The 19,698-nt window shown below is 39.8% G+C and overlaps 1 protein-coding gene and 1 long non-coding RNA gene across 4 annotated transcripts in view; one reads left to right on the top strand and one right to left on the bottom strand.

Annotated features, from left to right (window-relative positions):
* CRYBG3 (crystallin beta-gamma domain containing 3) overlaps window positions 1–19,698 on the top strand; it is a 114,847-nt gene that overhangs the window by 81,935 nt on the left and 13,214 nt on the right. For all 3 annotated transcript variants that reach the window (XR_002173763.3, XM_033855921.2, XM_019922388.3), the window contains 3 exons: window positions 489–615; window positions 15,185–15,324; window positions 18,352–18,475. Coding sequence is in view for 2 of the 3 variants with exons in the window: in XM_033855921.2 (XP_033711812.1) it covers window positions 489–615; window positions 15,185–15,324; window positions 18,352–18,475 (391 nt within the window). In the remaining variant the exon portion in view is untranslated. The remainder of the gene's footprint in view (window positions 1–488; window positions 616–15,184; window positions 15,325–18,351; window positions 18,476–19,698) is intronic.
* The window catches only part of LOC109547834 (uncharacterized), a 28,193-nt gene continuing 9,105 nt past the window's right edge, over window positions 611–19,698 (bottom strand). Inside the window, exons 2-4 of the long non-coding RNA XR_004526434.2 lie at window positions 19,571–19,637; window positions 15,815–15,898; window positions 611–4,122 (exon numbers count right to left, since the gene is read on the bottom strand). This is a non-coding gene — a long non-coding RNA (uncharacterized lncRNA). The remainder of the gene's footprint in view (window positions 4,123–15,814; window positions 15,899–19,570; window positions 19,638–19,698) is intronic.

Raw genomic sequence — 19,698 nt, 5'->3', positions numbered from 1 at the left:
AACCTAGACTGAAAGCAAACTCATCATTAAATAAGGATACAAATTTTTGTTTTCCTCAAAAAGAATTTCTAATCTGTTAAAGTACTTAATAATTACTATAATTTGATCCCAGGTTTTTATACTTGAAAGCACTGAATGAAGTTAATGTCTTTAGCTTACAGCAGATGTTTTATTTCAAATTTATTTAATAGTTGGGGGAATCTTGGGCAAATCACCTAACTTTTCTACTTCACTTGTTTCTACCTCATAAAGTAATGAGTACGTGGTGAAATAATGCATGCAGAGTACCTAGTCTGGCACATGGTAAGCAGTCAATAGGTGATAGTAGTAGCTTTTTTTTTTTTTTTCCAAACCGACTCTGGGTATTCGCTGCTGACCAGCACCAGGAGTTTTATGTCTTACTCCTACCCTGGCTCCCACTGCATGATGACGAGTCAAACTGCCAACTGATGCACTTTGACTGAATGTTCCACTGCTTGTTTTTTCAGCTGGCTCCTGTATTACCAAGAGGACATTTCTAATCGTCAGTGTGTGTTAGAAGAAGGGCTGTATGCTGACCTTACTTCCTGTGGCTGCCCAACATCTAGAGTCAAATCCCTCAAGCCCATTGACTATGTAAGTACTTCGCTGATGCATATTTATAAGACTTTTTCTTGTCCAGTTTAATTACCATGAATGATAACATGAAGTTGGAAGAAATAATACAGGGAAAATATAAAAATTTAAGTAACTTGCTTGAAGATTGTAAAATTGAGGTTCACTCATGAAATCCAACTAATGAAAGATGGATTTTTTTTTTTTTTTTTTGCCGCACCATGCAGCTTGTGGGATCTTAGTTCCCTGACCAGGGATTGAACCCTGGCCCTCGGCAGTGAAAGCACTGAGTCCTAACCACTGGACCACCAGGGAATTCCCAAGATTGATATTTTTCTTCTTTCTTTGTTTTTTTTTTTTCATCAGAATGCAAAATTTAGGAAGTAGAGTAATATAGCCCTGAGCTTAAATGAATACTTTAACAACTTTGGGTGACATTGACAAAGTTACTTAGTTTCCTCATCTATAAAAGATAGTAGTACTTTGTAAGGCCACTGGGATATTAAATGCGATGGTGCTTGTAAAATGCCTAGCACATGGTGAGCGCTCAATAAGTATTAGCTGTTAGTATCGTGACTGTAATTGGTAGAGCTGCTTAATAAAAATAATAACCTGATCATTTTATTATTCTGCTAGATAAGTCACATGACAGCTTGTCTGCTACTTAGGTTTGCAGTGTTACTTTAAGTCACGGAACACCGTTGGTATTGATTTCAAACCTTGTTTTGGGGGAACTAGGGCTTTCCTGCCTAGAGTGTGCAGAGTTATCTGGGTCACCTTGGAGGCTTACATTTATAGAGTAAGTAATTTTACTCCTTTCTATCATATTTACTCAGAATTTTAAGTGTGAGAAAAACAGGATAGCTATTCTGGGACATTCATTCCGGGTCCCTAGTTAGTAGTGTCTTTGCAGAGGAAGTAGTAAGGATCTGGAATATTTTTAAGATGTCTAGTTATGATGATTCCCTAGGAGCATTTGGTCAAAGCTGAGATTTACACAATGATGACTAGAAGCCCAACATGGTGACAGGAGTGACTCAGTCAGATCTTTCAACCAGAGCTGACTCCAGGAGTGATGATCATACTCAGGATCTTCGATCCCAACCTCAGCAATGTAGTCTTTTTTTTCCTTAAGATTTATTATTTATTTTTAATTTTTTAAATTTTTGGCTGCATCAGGTCTTAGTTGCGGCAGGCAGGCTCTTTGTTGCGGCACACGGGCTTCTTTCTGGTGGTGGCGCACAGGCTCCAGGGCTCATGGGCTCTGTAGTTTGCGGCACGTGGGCTCTCTAGTTGAGGCGCATGAGCTCAGTAGTTGTGGCTCATGGGCTTAGTTACCCCGCAGCATGTGGGATCTTAGTTCCCTGACTAGGGATCGAACCCATGTCCCCTGCATTGTAAGGAGCATTCTTTACCACTGGACCACCAGCGAAGTCCCAGCAATGTAGTCTTATTTCAAGGCATTCCTGGAGAGAGTATTCTTGGTATCAGGGTAAAAATAGAGTCTTGGCTGAGGAACAAGAATAAAAATAGAGGCTCGGTCTCTCTTAGTGGCCTTTAGACACCAACTTGGAAAGACTAAGTGGCTACGATGCTTCCTGTCTATTGGAGGAAAACTGGATTTAAAAAAAAAAAAAAAAGAATGTGTTTTGGTCAGTCTCTCCAAGTATTGATAAGGCTGAAAAAGGCATGGGAAAGTAGTCTGCATTTACCGGGAAGGGAACTTTTTAGCAATTTTTAGTGGTCAAACTAGCAGACAGATACTTAGGTGCTCCAAATGAATGGTATTACTATTTTTGTTTGAGGAGTTACATTTCTTCCACATTCATGAAGTCAAAAATAAATAGTTAAAATTAGGAGTAAAAATACAGACAGAGAAAAGAAACGTCTCTACATAAGTTGAATTATGCAGTTGCATGTCCCTGGTTTGGTCCTGTGGAATCCAGGCAGTGTAGATGAAGGTGCCTCTTGGAAAGGATTTGAGAGCTATAGCCTTTTCACTTCAAGAACTGATTAAAGAGTGTATTCAGTTTATGTAAGGAGAGCATATAAGTTTTCTTAATGCCTTTACCAGGTATGTTTTGAATCTCTGAAAGGTCTTTGTTGAAGCCATGTTTAGGCAGTAGGTTTGGTGGTGAAATGGAAGGAATATGAGGTGACATTGGGCATCCCAGTAAAGATCTGCAAGCTGACCAGGAGGCAGCCTCAACAGGTAACATTTCCTTGGTGAAGTCAACCATGCTTCACCCTGGTGGCCCTGAAACCCTGAGTTGATCAGACCTAGGAGATTGATAGGTGAACCAGAAGGCCAACCTGGTAATTTTGTAGGAGGTGGATTCTAGTAACTAGAATACTTGAGAATTCTGTCCTGGGTATTTTTCTGCCTCTCTGGAAGAACGCAGGAAATGGAATTAGTCATCAGACATTTTAATATTTGGATAAAATTAGGTAGATGAGTAGTTTACCTAGGCTAATATTCCCCACAAAAGAGACTCCACCACCCCACCTCCCCAGTTGTTTGTATTCTCCAAATTCTGTGTCTCCGTTCCTTGGAAAATTCTAGACACACTGTATCTATCCTGCTTCTCTGATTACTTTCACAGCCCCTGTCCCCCTACTGTGTTCCCACTTAGGAACTGATACGCCTTTTTCTATAGATTGGTTAATACTACTGCCTATGCCACAATCCAGTGTGATTCTGGATTCATTGTGGGAAATGTTACATCCAGCTGAGTTAACTTTACATATATATGAGCTAAATTTTTTTATTTTTGCTTTTATTAGTTAAAACTGCAGAATTATGAGGGTGTTGCTTGTAGTTGGCATTCCCAGACATGCTGGGACTTTTAGTGCTAAAGTGTCATAATGGTATAATATTGAGGAATCCTAACACTTCATCTTCATACAAGATCAGTATGTCTTGCAAATGACAGTTTGCTCCAGGCTGATTTCTATCTGTGCAGACATATGTTACATTCTAGAGGTCCATGGATGCATAATTTGCAGTCATTTTACAGCGAAAGGAGCTGCGAGCATGGTTTACAGTTCTGCTTTTCACTAGTGTGACCTTGTACAAATCACCTAATTTATTTTGACCTCAGTTAACTCACCTGTAAAGAAACTGTTAGAACAGGTATTTTTACAGGTATTTTTACAGGTATTTTACATCTTTACATCTTTACATCTTTACACTTCAACAGAATAAGTATCCTGGGCATATTTCTAATTGGACATGAAAAGCAATGTGTCCAGTCTTAGGCCTCACATGGTCTGAGGGAATAAGATGGTATGTTAGCTTTCAATAAAGTTTTGCCAAATAACAGTCCCCAGAACAGTTGGTGAGGGGCTAGAGGTGAGTTGGGAACATTAAGTAAAATGTTTTTTAAGCATTGGTCTAGTCGTGTGTGGGGTAACCTGCTTTTGTTGCATTTCCATGGGAGCAGCAGTCTTCTCATTACTTCTTTAGTGTCTCCATGGTGGCTTGGCATGAAAGTTGGCCTCCTTTGAAGTATAATCCAATCCTGGTAGCTATAAGCAGGCAAAGCAAAAGAAACATTGTAACAAGAGATTGTAGAAAAAGTTCAAATGAAATTTATGACTGTGATGACATAAATGATCTTAAAAGGTAGAATAAGAATTGGCAAGACAATAATTCATTCTGTGCAAGAGTAATGAATAAGGGAGGGGTACAGCTATAAATAGATGACTGTAAATCCAGCCACAGATGAAAGGAAGCAATGACTTTATAAAGTGTAGGGGAGTTTGGTTACTTTTAAATTTTCAGATGAACTTATATATAGTTAATAGCAGTAACAACTGTGTACATTTTGAACATGAAGGCCAACAAAAACCTACAGTAAACATCATACTTCCAAGTAAGATACCTGAAGCATTTCCTTTTAAATTCAGGCAGAAGACAATGGTCTCTACTATCACCACTTCTATTCAACATTATTTTGGAGTCCTAGGCACTTTAATAAGATTAAAACCACAAAAGGTATAAAGGAAGAAACAAAATTGTCAAGAATATCCACAGACAAGTTATTAGGATTAATATGAAATCTTTAAAAGTTGCCGATTACAAGATAAATAGCAATTAAAATATAGGATACTTAGAAATAAATCTAACATATGCAAGTAAGTTCTTTATGAGGAAAATTGTTAAAACTTTCTTGAAGGACATAAAAGATGGAGAGAGATTTTATAGATGAAAAGACTCAATATTGTAAATATTTTGGTCTTCCCCAAATTAATAAAATTTCAGGCAGAATGCTTACAGAATCTTTTGTCTTTTGCAGGGGTGGTGGTAAGACATGATGAGCTCCTTCTAAAATTAATTTGGCAAAGATAGGGATTCAAACTAGCCAAGATTATTTTTAAGAACAATAGGCAGGATCACTTGCCCTACCAAATACAGATATTGCATTATTCATCAGTAATAATTAAGGTAGTGAGTATTGGTACAAGGAGAGACCAATAGAAGAGTGGGATAGGAGAGCATAGAAACTGACCTTCATGAATAATGGAATTTGGAAGGTGACAGAAATAGCATTTCAGTGGGACTATTATGAAAGACAGTTGGCCCTTTACATGGAAAAAGATACCATTTGAATCTTGCTTTATTCCAAACACCAAAAATAAACTCCAGATGGATTAATGGCAACCTAAATGTGAAAAACAAACCTGAATGAAATGTACAGTGCCGGGCATATAGTTAGTAATTACGTAATATCTTTGTAAGGTGACAGACGACAACTCGACTTCACGGTGATTGTTTTGAAATGTATAGAAATATTGAACTACTGTATTGTGCACCAGGAACTAACATGGTGTTGTAGGTCAATTATACTTCAAAAACAAACAGACAAACGAACTCATAGAAAAAGAGGTCAAAAAAAAAAGAGGTCAGATTTGTGGTTAACGGGGTGAGGGGTGGCGGAGGGGGAACTGGATGGCAGTTAGTCAAAAGATGCAGACTTCTAGTTATAAGATAAATAAATACTAAAGATGTAACTTGTAATATGATAAATAGAATTAACACTGCTATATGTTATATATGAAAGTTGTTAAGAAAGTAAATCCTAAGAGTTCTCATCACAAGGAAAACAATTTTTTCCCATTTCATTTTGTATCTATATGAGATGACGAGTGCTCACTAAACTTACTGTCCTCCACAACAGTGAGAGGCCCGTGTACCGCAAAAAAAAAAAAAAATTAGTGCTGAAAACAACAGAAATGATCTTACATTTCTGGAGGTCAGAAGTCTAAAATAGGTCTTACTGGGGTAAAATTACGGGGTCGGCAAGACTGCATACCTTCTGGGAGACACTAGGGGCGAATCTGATTCTTTAACTTTTCCAGCTTCTAGAGGTGCCCAGCATTCCTTGGCTCATGGCCCTCTTCCATCTTCAAAGTTTATCACTTCAATTTCTGTTCTCTATCCTCTGTCTCTGACCCTCTTATAAGGACCTATGTGATTATATTAGGTCTATCTGGATAATCCAGACAAATATCCCCATCTCTAGATTCTTAACTCTTTTTTTTTTTTTTTTGTGCGATACGCAGGCCTGTCACCGCTGCGGCCTCTCCCGTTGCGGAGCACAGGCTCCGGACGCGCAGGCCCGGCAGCCATGGCTCACGGGCCCAGCTGCTCCGCAGCACGTGGGATCTTCCTGGACCGGGGCACGAACCCGTGTCACCTGCATCAGCAGGCGGACTCCCAACCACTGCGCCACCAGAGAAGCCCTAGATTCTTAACTCTTAATCACATTTGCAAAGTCCCTTCCACTATATCAGCTAACATATTCATAGGTTCCAGGATTAGGATGCAGACCTCTTTTTGGATGGTGGTGGGGGAACATTAATTATTGAGCCTACCACAGTAAGCCACAGACTAGAGAATATATTTTCAGCCCTTATAAGCTACAAAGGTTTAATGTATAGAATATAAAAAGAACTCTTTCAAATCAATTGAAAAAAAAAAGAAAAACCTATTTTAAAAATCAGCAGAGACTATGAATAGCCAGTTCATAAATGTGAGAAAATGGCTAAGAACATACAAAGGATGTTAAACCTCACTAGTGATCCAGTAAATGCAAATTATCAATAAAATAGTAATTAGGTAGCATTACCTTACTTTAGATACAAACATTGGAAGATCTGACAACACCAAAGTTTAGTTTAGTGGCAGAGAAGTGGGATTATTCGTACAAAGCTAGTGGAAGGAGTATCAGTTGCTATGAGGGAAAAATAAGGATGTTTGTTGCAGCATTGATGGATGAAACAAACTATAGTACAGCACAATCATAAAAGGAAATATAATATATTAACTGAGGTTCATGTGTTACTAAGGATGTTACAGTAAGATATATTTCTGTGAAATTTAAAAACAAAGGATGTATAAAGATTCACAACTTCATCATAGTGGTTACTTCTAGGGAGGGGGGAAAATTAAAATTCATCTGTACATGTTATGATTTTACTTGTTTATACAGTTTGATATAAATATAGTAAAATTCAAATGTATTACTTCTGGGTGCTGGATACATGATCGTCTAGATATTATTTATTCTTTTTTGAAATGTATTATAACTTTTTTTTTAAAGGAAGAAGACCAGTTAGAAAGGTAGGCCTGTGATGAAACTGATTTTCTAAGCCAAGTGAAAGAGGCTCTTATGAGGGGCATTATAGTTCACTGGAGAAGAGTTTGGTTTGAGAGTCTGACAGACCATTGCTTGTTAGCTGAGTGACCCTGGGCATGTTTCTGACCACTCTATGCCTCAACTTTCTCATCGAATAAAATGAGGATTATATGAGCTAGTGCATATGAAGCCTTTAGCACATGAAAACACTCAATAATATTATAATAGCTCATAGACAAGAATTCATATTTGTTGTGCAACATCAAGATTTGATAAGACTGAAAGTATTTATGTGATTTTGTTTTAAATGGGCCAAACTTAGAAGATTCCAGATTAGAGTCTCATTAGAGATTTATGAGCCTTCTATTAGATTTTCATCACTGCAGATACGTTTTTGCCAGCACACTGTTTGGTATTTCTCTGGATTGGAATGGTATTTGAGGTGCACATTATGGTTACTTTCCTTGAATTCAGTCTAGTTGTTCTTAGTTTTTTAGCCATGGTTCACTTGGCAAAGATTAGGGTGAAGTGATATTGTTGGGCTGTACAGATACGGCTGTTCTTAGTGGCTGTTTGCTAGATATTTTTAAAATAAAATAACATGTTATATTAGAGTCTAACCAACTAACATTATCCTAAGGTAATATCAACACCTTTTCCATACAAGCAGTGATTTGAAACTCAAAGAACTATACAATGCTAATGTACAGGTCTGTATGTGTTTTTTTTTTTTTTTTGTATGTAAATAAATGAGCATGTTTATTGCCCAAAGGGAAAGAGCCAGGAAAAAGTGGAAGGTGGAAATGTCAGAGACAGATGATATGGGACAAAAGAATTCCCCTGGACTTGGCAACTGGAAATACCTGGAAGAGTGAAGATCTGGTTAAGGCAGATAAGGATGTAAAGTGCTGAAAAGCAATAGAGATGATAGTAACTTTGTTACTCTGACAGATGAGGCTGCAAAGCCCTTTGGAGATCAGAACGTGAAGGGCTTTGTATACCATGAAAGGAAGTTTTGGACACTTCCTGTTAGAGGTCAGAGCTCAAGAGCTTCCTTCCATCTCAGCGTTTGAACTTGTTTAAGTATCCCAGGCACTTGGCAAATTATCTGGTGTGCAAGAAAAATTCAGAAATGTTTGCTAAATTGAATAATTTCTTCTTTCTTCTAAGCAATGAGAAGTAAGGCAAAATTTTATCAGATGCTTTGTTTTTAGTATTAATAGTCAATAAACTTTCCAAGTAGTTTTCACCTCTGTTCTCACTTCCAGAATGGCCTCTTTTTCTCCAATAAATGTGGTGTTTGAACGGGATGTTCCCTTTCATTATGTTTTTGTCAGAGGTCTCTCTTCCACCCCCGCCAACTCCCCGCTTTTAGTCTAACACAGACTCTAACTAGAGATATTCTGTGTGATTACACAAACCATGCTTCTAGGACCCAAACATATTTCCATTTCAAAAATCTTTTGACTATGTGCTTTCAAGTTATAGTTTATGTACTCCCTGGAGTGAAAGATTGAAGTCTTGGTCTCATGTTGACACTGAGCTAACCAATATAATTCAATATTTGCTTCGTCTTTAAAATTAGGAAAAGACCATTTGACAGACTTCATTCCACCTCAAAGACTTGCTATATGGATAAAAAAAAAATGAAAAAAATGTATAAAGTACATATATTCTCTTTACCATCTTGCAAACTCATGCAATTGGTGATTAGGGAAACTAATTCACCCCCATTGTTAAATACTATTCAAGTTCACATTCAAGTCTGTATAGTTTTAAGAAATGTCAAAAATTAGTAGTTAGATTTAAACATTTTATCCAATATATATTGAAGATGTGTTGATATAAATGTAATCCTTCTAGCAGAGTACCTGTACCCAGGTCTCAGAGCTTCAAATTTAGATGGTGGACACACTTGCTAAGTTGATGGGATAGGTAAGAATGGGGTCATAGATATTACCCAGATGAGCAACATGAAGTCAACTGCTTCAGATAATGTCACACATGCCAATCAAAAATATTCTACATGATAAAATTACTTAGAACATTTTAGAACTATAGTGGAGGGGTTAAGAACACAGCCTCTGAGGCCATTCTGTCTGGTTTCAAATGCCAGCTCTTTTATTTACTGTGTGTGACCTGTGCCTTCATTCTTCATCTGTAAAGTGGGGATAATAATGGTACCCATGTCAAAGGAAAGTTGCATGGATTAAAGGAATGAATACAGTTCTACAATTCCTAACATGAATGTATTTTGGGATTTGGAATTTTTCATATTTTAAACAGTAATATGGTTCATAGATAGCATATAAGACAATAACCCCAGAAAGGTTCTGGGCAACACCCCATAATTAAACACATTTCTGTTGCTGTAGCAAAATATAATCATGGCTACACAAGTTGGATAAATATTATAAATAGTTTTCTACTTATTCAGATCAGATTTTGTTGCCAAATGAATTCGGTTAAAAAAATCGGGATATATGTATATGTATATATACACACATGTATATATACATATATATATCCATCCATTCACAATCCCTTCTATATAGTTTGTGTGTGTGTATGTATATATGATGCCCAGCACATATTAAGTGTCATGTATGTAAGTTCTTACTATTACTGTCATTTAAAATATTAGTTGATGGAGTGATAAGTTTTCTTTTCATTTATACAGTTTAAGTATTCTTTTCCTTTCTTAACCACAGCCTCCTTTTAGAGGCTGTATCCTCTTTGCATGGCTTAGACTTCACCCAGCAGGAATGTCCTGTTGCTGCTGACACCTAAGAAGAGCCTGTGGCCCCAAATGGTTGGCTGTCTTCTAAGTTAGCATGGACTGAGGCCGAGAGATTTGCAGAGCTCAAATTGTAATTAAGTTCTGGTGGTTTCTGTTGTCCTTGGAAAGTTCAGATTACTCTGTCATCTTCAGTTTTAAAGACTGTTAATAGTGTATGTATACTCTTCCTACTTTCATATTTGGAAAATGTATCAGAAAAATAAGATTTTAACATAGTTCTTCAGTGCTCTTTATTTCTGAATGATTGCCTTCCTAACCTTTAGGTACATTTATAAATCGAGTACATTTATGAATTTAAGTACAGTTGACCATTGAACAACACAGGGGTTTAGGGGTGCTAACCCCCCCGTCTCCACCCCCTATAGGCAGTGGAAAATCTACGTACTGCTATTTCTGCCTCAAGACAAAGGAATTGATAAATGTCTCACCCAAGGGCAGGAAGGTGAAACAATTTGGATAGAATCAGGACTCGAACCCAGTTCCTTTGATTCCATATATTGTGATCTCTAATGAACACAAACTTTCCCCAACACTTAGTTAATTTAAAGAACTGTAAAATGAAAATACAGATACTAAATTTATTGGGAAAAAATCCACGTTCGGGTGGATCTGCACAGTTCAAACCCATGTTCAAGGATCAACTGTGTATTTATAAATTAAGACCATTTAAGTAAAAATAATTTAAATAGAGAAAAGTCAAGTTAAATATATATCTCAAACCTCTAAAGACGGACTGACTTTAAGCTTAGAAACAATAGTTGTTCGCAAATGAAAAGTTTGACAGATGGGACCACATGATGATATCTCGTTGTTGTTAATGAAAAGGAGGGAGGTCTGTCCATCCCTGTTAGTCATGTTTCCTACTTGGTTAATGCTGTTGGTTTGTGTTCTTTGCCCATTTAGGTACTGGGTCTCTTAGAGGATCCTTACTGATTTATGTAAACTTGTAAAAATATCTTCAGTCATTTTCTGCAATTTTTTTCTCAATCTTCCTGCATGATCATTTTTAAAACAATTTTTGAGATCCCCTCCATCAGATTTTGCATTGTTATCGTAAGATAAATTTCTAGGTCCAGAATTGCTAGATTGTCTTTGAAATGGGGAGTGAATTTGATGCGATGTGAGTGATAATGGTAGTCTTTTAAAAAATGCCTTTGAAAAAAATAAAAAACACCTTTGTGGACATTCCACAAAAGGAAGGTGAAAAATGTACACAGGACCTATTTTCTTAGAATATCACTTAGCATTTAAGTTATATCCTCACATAAGATTTTAATTTTTCCCTGTGGAATATAAAAGAGTTACCTCATGTCAGCGTTAAATGCCTGTAATGTAAGTGCCACTCTTACCACAGCAAACTCTTTACTGGGGAGAGTGTTGCTGGTGGTCGATCACGAGCCCAGTCCAGGCTCCTTGCCTGTCTGCCCTTCCTTACTAATTAGCAACTCAACAAGTAGAGGTAAGCTGAAATGTTTCTTCATTAGCTTAAGGGTGAGAATGTTGGGAAAAGTCCAGCAATAAAGTCAGGGGCTTATCTGTGGATTTTGACTGTCCACTAATTTTCGGTCACCAGTTTTAGTGGGTAATTTAAAGGCTGCTATTGGCTGCATTTCTAAACTACTACTGTTCTCGACCCTCCTATAAGGACACTTCTTCTATAAATTGTTGGCATGCTTCCAGTTTTTATTTTGCAGATAGCAGAAGAGGAGCCTGATCTGGTCTGCAGTCACTCAGGAACCTCAGTGACTTGAGATGAATTTCCATTCCTGACCCAGTTTATGTTGTTTACTGAAGGAAAATCAGTGCTCCCGGGCAGTCTTTTTATGCTTAGCTTACTGTCTGACTGCACACAGTGACGCTTACCTTCTTTTCCAGCATCCTCTAACCCCTCAGTCTGCACTATCTGATACCATAGCACTAGCCACATGTAGTTTTTTTAATTAAAATTAAATAAAACAAATTCACTTTGGTCACACGAGCCACATTTCAAATGCTCAATGGCCACGTATGGCTAGCAGCTACCATACTGAAGATACGGATATACAATATTGCTGTCGCTGCAGAAAGTTCCGTTGGACAGTGCTTCACACCTTCCTTGATCCACAGGCAACCTTTGCCACATAACATAAAGAGAAAATTACAACACGTTTTACCTATTTTAGAAACCTGGAAATTTCTCGGTATTCTTTCTCTATCTTTCCTTGTATTTCAAAGGTAGCATATTTCATCCTTTTCAAAGCAATCCTTTCCTCATGGACTGATTCCAGTCAGGGGTTCTGCACTGATGGGACAGTGGATTGGACCTCCACCTTCTTCCCTAGAACCACCCCTCTTGTCTTGCATCATTCAGGTTCTTCCCGTTATGCTGCCACCTTCCACCGTGCCTGCCACGTGGACCAGCCGCCGATTTCCCTCCTCTTTACCAAACTTCTCTAAAAAATAACCTGTATGCCGTCTACAATCTCTTCCCGCTTATTCCTCAGCCCTTTCAGCCTAGATTCTGCCCCTCATCTCCTGCATGTGGCTCAGTGAGCTCTCTCATTGGTTACCAGCTGCCCCCTGGTCGCCAAACCCAATCAGCCTCATCGCAGTCACCCTCTTCCTTGAAATCGCAAAAGTATTTGATACTGTGGCCAACTCTTCCTTATAATTTTCTTTCTCCTTTACTTCTGTGATATGTCCTCTTTTGTCTCCTCTCTCCTAGTTCAGTCACCTCCACAGGCCTGCCTTTGATCACCACCCGCTTCGTTTGTCAGCACAGTTCTGTCCTCCTGTCATTTCCATTTTCTTACCCATAACTGGCTCCAGTTATTACCCAGATTCTGAGAGTTCCCAGATTATCATCCCTACATTCGATCTTCTCCCTGAACTCCAGATCAGAAGGTCCAGTGTTCATTGGACATTTCTGCTAGGATTATTCTGTCTCTATCTCAACCTTCAAACCTCCAGTTCTCAATATAAGTTCTCAGCTGCGGGGCGTATTTCCTCTCCAGATTTTCTTATAATTAGTGTTGACTCTTGAACAACATGGGGGTTAGGGGTGCCGACCCTCCGCACATTTGAAAATCAGCGTGTGCCTTTACTGGTGGCCCTCCATTTCCGAGGTTCCACATCCAAGGATTCAACCAACCTCAGACTGTGTAGGATGTATTTATTGAAAAAAATCCCTGTACAATTGGATCTGTGCAGTTCAAACCCTTGTTGTTCACGGGTTGACTCTGTACCACCGTGCCCCCAGCCCCACTCTCGCACATGTTTTTTCTCACTTTCTCATTCCATCTGTTTGTCTCACTTGGTCTCTCTCATCACTGCGATAGTTTTTCTGGCCATCCCTTATTCGCCAATCCTAACCTTCCAACACCCCCCCCCCACCACCACCACCTCCTGTTTTAGGTCTGACTCTTCTTCTTTGGCCTGGGGGATTCTTCCCCTGTACTGATACTTGCATTCTTTCTTTTCTTCACTCATGTTGTTGCCAGATAAGTTTTCTGAAGTCCATTTAAAGAAAAATATGTGCAAACACATTTACATGCAAACATAGGCATAATAATTACCAATTTAAATTTTTGAATAAATATTTCCATGGTTCAAAAATCCAAAAGGAACCAAAAGGCATGCAGGGAAAAACTTGGCTCCCACTTGGGCCTTTTATCTTCTCAGATCCTAGTTTCCTGACAGACATATTCGCCATGGAGTAGTTTTATATTGATTTTTTTAAGGAAAATTTTAATGCATATAAAGCACATGTTATATGTGTGTGTACATAAATTTTCCCTTCTCTACACAAATGGCAGCATAAGAAATGTGCTCTTCTGCACTACTCTTTGTCTTTGCCACGAAAGAACATATCTTAGAGATCTTTCGTAACAATCTCATTCTTTTGTACAGCTGTATAGAATTCCTCCACAATTTACTTAACCCGTGCCCACTTGATGGACATTTAAGTCATTCTCCATCCTTTGCTATTCCAAACACTGCTGCCAGGAATAACACTTTGATAAGTCATTTTGCTCTTATGCAAGTGTATCTACAGGTCACTTGTGAGAGCTGGTCGTTGGACTGTTTATTTACTGTTCTCTGAACGTCCACAGTCCCTGTCCCCAGTGCTCTGCTTCTCATGTACCAACTTACACATAGTTCAGCCCCTTCCTACTCCTCTGCCCAAAAGCCTTCAAGGACTCCCTGTTGGCAGTACATCTGTCTCTGCCCTGTCAGTGTAAAGGAGAAGCAGGCAACTCAATACACAGTAGCAAACAGTGGGAGCGCTCGGCACTGTTTCTTGTTGGACTCTGTGTTCTAGCTACATACGTCTACCTGCTGTTTCCCTAACGTGGCCCGTGCCTTTCTGTCTCCCTTCTTTGCACAGAGTGCCTTCCCTTTATTCTCCGTAGGCCTCTCCAGATCCGTGGCATCTTTGGAGACTGAGCTCCTACACCACCGTGTCTGTGAAGCTTCCTTGATTCCTGCACCTTTCTGCTAGAAAGAGTCTGGGCTTCCCCTGGGTACTTTCATAGGGCATATCCTTCTCTGCCCTGGATTACATGCCGATATCCGTGCAATTCTTCTAGTTTAGCTTCTAGTTAGTAATGCCCCAGACATAAGGATGGTGACTTGTTTTGATTTCTCATCCCCCTGAAGTTGCCTAACATGGTGTCTTGTATATACCAATGAATGAGAAAGAGCAAAGTTGATTCTATTCTTGTCTGACGTGAGGGTTGGGGGAATACTTAAGAGCCTAGAGCCAAGAAGTCTTGTATTCTCAGTGACTGCTCCTGTGACCTCCTGGGAAATGCGAGTTCTGTTCCATTCTATGTTTATTCTATGGCCAGCTAAAAGCATTGGCAGGACCAAAAATGCGGTCTGTATTACAGCACAACCAGACCTTAATATGTGATTGGAACCAGGTCTCCATTTTTATTACGACAGCGAGACTCCTTTTTTCAAGCTTCAATTATTTACAAAAAAATTGAATAAAAATTATTTATGGAATCTAGTCTCACCACTGCAGCTTTGACTGTAAGGCCATTAGAGGGTAGAGCAGTAAACTGCATATGAAACCGTGGATCCAGGGTACCCTGCGTTCTAACTGGGATGTCACTGAGGTGTGGCCACTGTGTATGGTGATGTTTTCTCTTTTCTGTGCTGTTAGGTTTTCGAAGAACCCTCCATTAGCCTTTTTGCTCTGGAACATTGTGAGGGGAGAGAGTTACATCTAGAAGAGGCTGTGAACTCTGTTCTGAACAAGGACCTGCACTTCTACACCCAGTCTGTGTGGGTAAAAAGTGGACTGTAAGTATGGGACAAGGGCCTGGCCTGCTTCAGTCACTCTTGTAGGACAGAGTTGCACGGTTGCTTTTTATTCCCCCACAGCTGCTGTTACTTGGTCTGATGGTACTCTTACTCCTTCTTTTCTCTCTCCATGTAATAATAGTAGTTTCTCTCAAATAAGAGAAGACAGTGGACTGTGTCCAGTATGAAGTAGCAGGCAGTGGTCTGGGAGAAGAGCCTGCTGCGAGAGAAGGGCTGCCACGTGTTCAGAACATGTGTCCTAGAGAAGGTGGACCAGATGACCGTAGCAATTTGAGCCCACTTTCCTTTCAGAAGAAACCTAATTAAACCAGCCGCTTTGACTGGTTGAGACCATTGCCTGCTTATGACAAGTGACTAAAACTAATAGGGTTTTTTTGTATTTTGATTTGACATCTTGTTTATTCTAGAGCTGTTTGCTCCAAGGCAGTTATTTTCAGGCTGGATGTCCTGGCTGACCCAGCCCACCTACCAGCGTTGCTGTTCATTCAGGATGTCAGTCAGGGTGGATCCAGGTCTTGCAGGGCCTGCACTTTTACAATCTAGGGAGATGACTCTAAGAAAAGAAATAAAAAATGATGGGTATGAACTTCATTAGGTATGAACTTGCAAATTTATTCAGAACAGAAATGGTAAGTGGCCTGCAAGGGAGGGGCCCTGAAGCTGAAGCTCTAATGCTTCCTAGAAAATCTACATCTCAGGCCGTTTCTGAGAGTGGCTGTCAGCCTGCCCCTCCTCCTGTACCTTTGGTGTTTAGGTACCAAAAGTCATCTGAAAGAACACACATTGCTCTCAGTGATTAATATAAAGATGCCTATTTTTATGTCTTATGACTTTGAAATTGTGTGATAATCAACTCTCCTTGTTAAACTATCTTGGGGATAATGAAAGACAAAGCTGAGACTATAAGTTGATTTGAAAACTGAGTTAACTATTATAATAAGTGGTTTCTGTATCATTCACGTGTACAGCAGTTTAAACTTTCTTCTGCAAAGCATTTCACATGGTTTGACGTTTATTAAACATAAATTGCTTTACTCTCTCTAAGCATAATAATCCCTATATTATATTCCAGTATATCCTTTACCACTTAACTAACTCTGAACTGAATTCTACATCCCTGTGAAAGTTAGGACTTTCACAGCAGTTTTTTTAATAATAAATTTATTTATTTTTGGCTGCGTTGGGTCTTCATTGTTGCGTGTGGGCTTTTTCCAGTTGTGGCGAGCGGGGGCCACCCTTCCTTGCGGTGCACGTGCTTCTCATTGCAGTAGCTTCTCTTGTTGCGGAGCATGGGCTCTCGGCGTGCAGGCTCAGTAGTTGTGGGATCTTCCTGGACCCAGGGATCGAACCCGTGTCCCCTGCATTGGCAGGTGGATTCTTAACCACTGCACCACCAGGGAACTCCCTTACCGCTTTTTTATACATTTCTTTTCTTTACATTTCTAAGTGGAACCGATAGTTACTGACTCACTTCTGGAAATTTCTCACGAGCTTATTTCACTCTTTTGTAGAAAACTGCTGCCATTTTACCGTAACATTCTTATTGCTTCTCTTTAGTTTATTATGTACCTCCTCTCACTGTTCTGGATTCTCTGACAGAGAATTGGTACATGGAGTAAGGACTAGTGAAGGCTGTCTGAAGGTTTTCCTAGGCCACAGATGGCTCCCAGAATGCCACTTAATGCACAGCCAGCTGCCCTCAGTGACAAGTTTTGTTTTGTTCTGTTTAATCCCTGTATTATGCCACATCTCTGATCTGTGGTGGTAATGGGGGCCAAGTTAATGCTTTTCAACTGTGAAATTCATTAGATTAATATATATTGAGGTATAGTTTATTGAAACCTTGCCTAGGTTTTATAACTGAGACATCCCTGCCTGTCTAAAAAGAACCTGCAAAGCTGGAGAGGTAGCTCAGCCCCTCCATGGTCATGCTGTCCTGACTCTGCACCAACCTGATGGTTTATTTAGATTGTGTTGGCAAGAAGGGGTAGAGGGAAGGTCATATGCCTTGTTCATCCATTCATAATTTAGCCAAGCCTGATCTTGGCTGTGGAGAGCAGGAGGCTTCGTCTGAACCAAGCAAGGCAGCCACCTCATCTTCATGCCTACTTTCTGAAAGCACCATATGCCGTGACCTGGAGTCCTGCTGAGAATTTCAGATCCTCCTGGCAGTCCCAGCTTATTCTCCTTAGTTTGATAACCACCTCAAGCAGGGCTCAGCAAACCTTTTCAGTAGGGGCCAGGTGGTCTTTTCAGTTTGTTGGCTATCCTGACTCTGTCACAAGCATTCAACCTGCCATTGTGGTGCTGAAGCAGCCGAGGCCAATCCGGAAAGGAATGGGCGTGACTGTGTGCCACTGAATGAGTCTCCAGGCTCCAGACACTCACCTTGAGGCCCTGCACACTTTGACACCCTGTAACTTGGCCCGATTTGAAGGCCCCTGGGGTACTGAGAAGTATTTGCAAAGGAGCTAGACCTTGAAGTAAGGGTTCAGACCAGATTTCTGTGGATAATTTTAAGTAGCCTTTGCTGGGAGTTGTTGTGGAAGGAGGTGTGTCTGCAGAGGTCACCGGAGCTGTCCAGAGAGGCTGTGAAGGATGTGGGACAGTGAGCCTAAGAGTGGAGAGGAAACAGGTGGTTTTTAACTGGGTGAGTAGGGAGGAATTACGGTCTATCTCTGAATGTTAAAATGTTAGGAAAATAACTTGGTATCATCAAAGGAACAAAGAATTCTAAAGCTGGAGGGAACCTTGTTTTGGACGTAAGAAAACCAGATTCCTGATGAATCTAAATCTTCTAAGCCACAGTCCAGTGGGCTTTCTCCTAGTCCTCCCTGCTTTTTCCGTTAAAATATACAATTGCACAATGTTTTTTCTTAAAAACAGTCTACAAACCTGGAGGTTTTAAAGAAGGAACCCTATATGGTATAGTAAGAGGTATTTTTGTTAAGAGATTGCTTTCTGTTTTAAGCATCCCATTTTTTTTCCTTTCCTCTTCTCGTATAGGTGGATAGCTTATGAAGGATCCAATTTCTTAGGAAGACAAATCCTACTCAAGCCTAATGAGATCCCAAATTGGACAGCATTCAGTGGATGGAAAACAATTGGTTCCCTCCGTCCTATGAAGCAGGTAAGGAGAAGAGAACCATACGATCCAAAATAGCTCCATTTCTTAGTAGAAATGTCAAAACCCACAGCATCTGAACTATGGACCGTTTAATTTAGTTTGCCATTTATGTTATAGGAGGATCTGATTAGGATGGGGATTTTATAGATTTTAACTAATTCATAAAATTGTACCTAAGGTCAGCACTGGGTTTTAGCTTTGAGTCCAGAGTCCTATTGACCTTGTTGCCTTTTCGTGGGAAAATAAGTATCATAAGCTCTGTGGCAAGCAGTGGAAAGAAGAATGAACTCTGAGAGTGCACTAGTTTTACTTCCTAAGTACTTGGCTTTTTCCCCCCACTTATGTAATACTCAGGATGGATCCTGGCAATTTAATTAACATAGTATTTATTGCACACCTACTGCTTGTCAGTCTTCTATTCAAAAGCTTCCCACTGTACTTCGGATATAGTCTAATCTCTTCAACGTGTCCTATGTGATCTGGCTCCCCCTGGCTTCTCCAGCCTCATCTCTCATCATCTCCCACTCACACGCATGGCTGTCACATGCACCAGCACACAGAGTGTTTTCCCACGCTTAACACAGGCTCTGCCCTCTGTCTAGAAGTTTCTCCCCCCATTCTTTGCCAGGCTAGTTCTTACTTCTCCTTCTAAGTTCATCTGTAGTTTCAGGTCCTCCGGGAAGCCTGTTTCACTCTCTCTCTAAAACCAAACTACATCCTTAAAGACCTGGTTCTTTTTCTACAAGACACTGCCTGCCGTTTGTCATGACATAGTTGTTGTTGGACTGGGTGCTTTCTCACTCTGCTAGAAGCCCTGTGAAGGCAGGGGCTGTGCATACTCTACCCTGTCACAATGTCTGGCACATTGTAGGAACTCAGGGACTATCTGTTTAATGAAGGAATGAATGTATAAATGGATAAGTGAATGTTTGACATTATGCAGAAAAATTATGGAAGATGTATAAGGGTAGACATGATTTTGGCCTTCTTGGAGCTTACATTTTTGTTGGGTAAAAAACATGTCCAACTCAAAGCAGTAATATAAACTGCAAAGTGGGGAGGGGCCAAGATGGCAGACTAGAAAGACCCTGAGCTTACCTCCTCTCACAAGCACACCAAAATCACAACGATCTGCAGAACAGCCATCGATGAAAAAGACTGGAACCTATCAGAAAAGACATTCTATAACTGAAGACATATAGAAGGAACCACAACGAGTAGGAGGG

This window comes from Tursiops truncatus, chromosome 4 (assembly GCF_011762595.2).
Source record: "Tursiops truncatus isolate mTurTru1 chromosome 4, mTurTru1.mat.Y, whole genome shotgun sequence".
NCBI classification, from domain to species: Eukaryota; Metazoa; Chordata; class Mammalia; order Artiodactyla; family Delphinidae; genus Tursiops; species Tursiops truncatus.
Note: the sequence above shows the minus strand (reverse complement) of the source record. Positions and strands in the feature narration are given on the sequence as shown.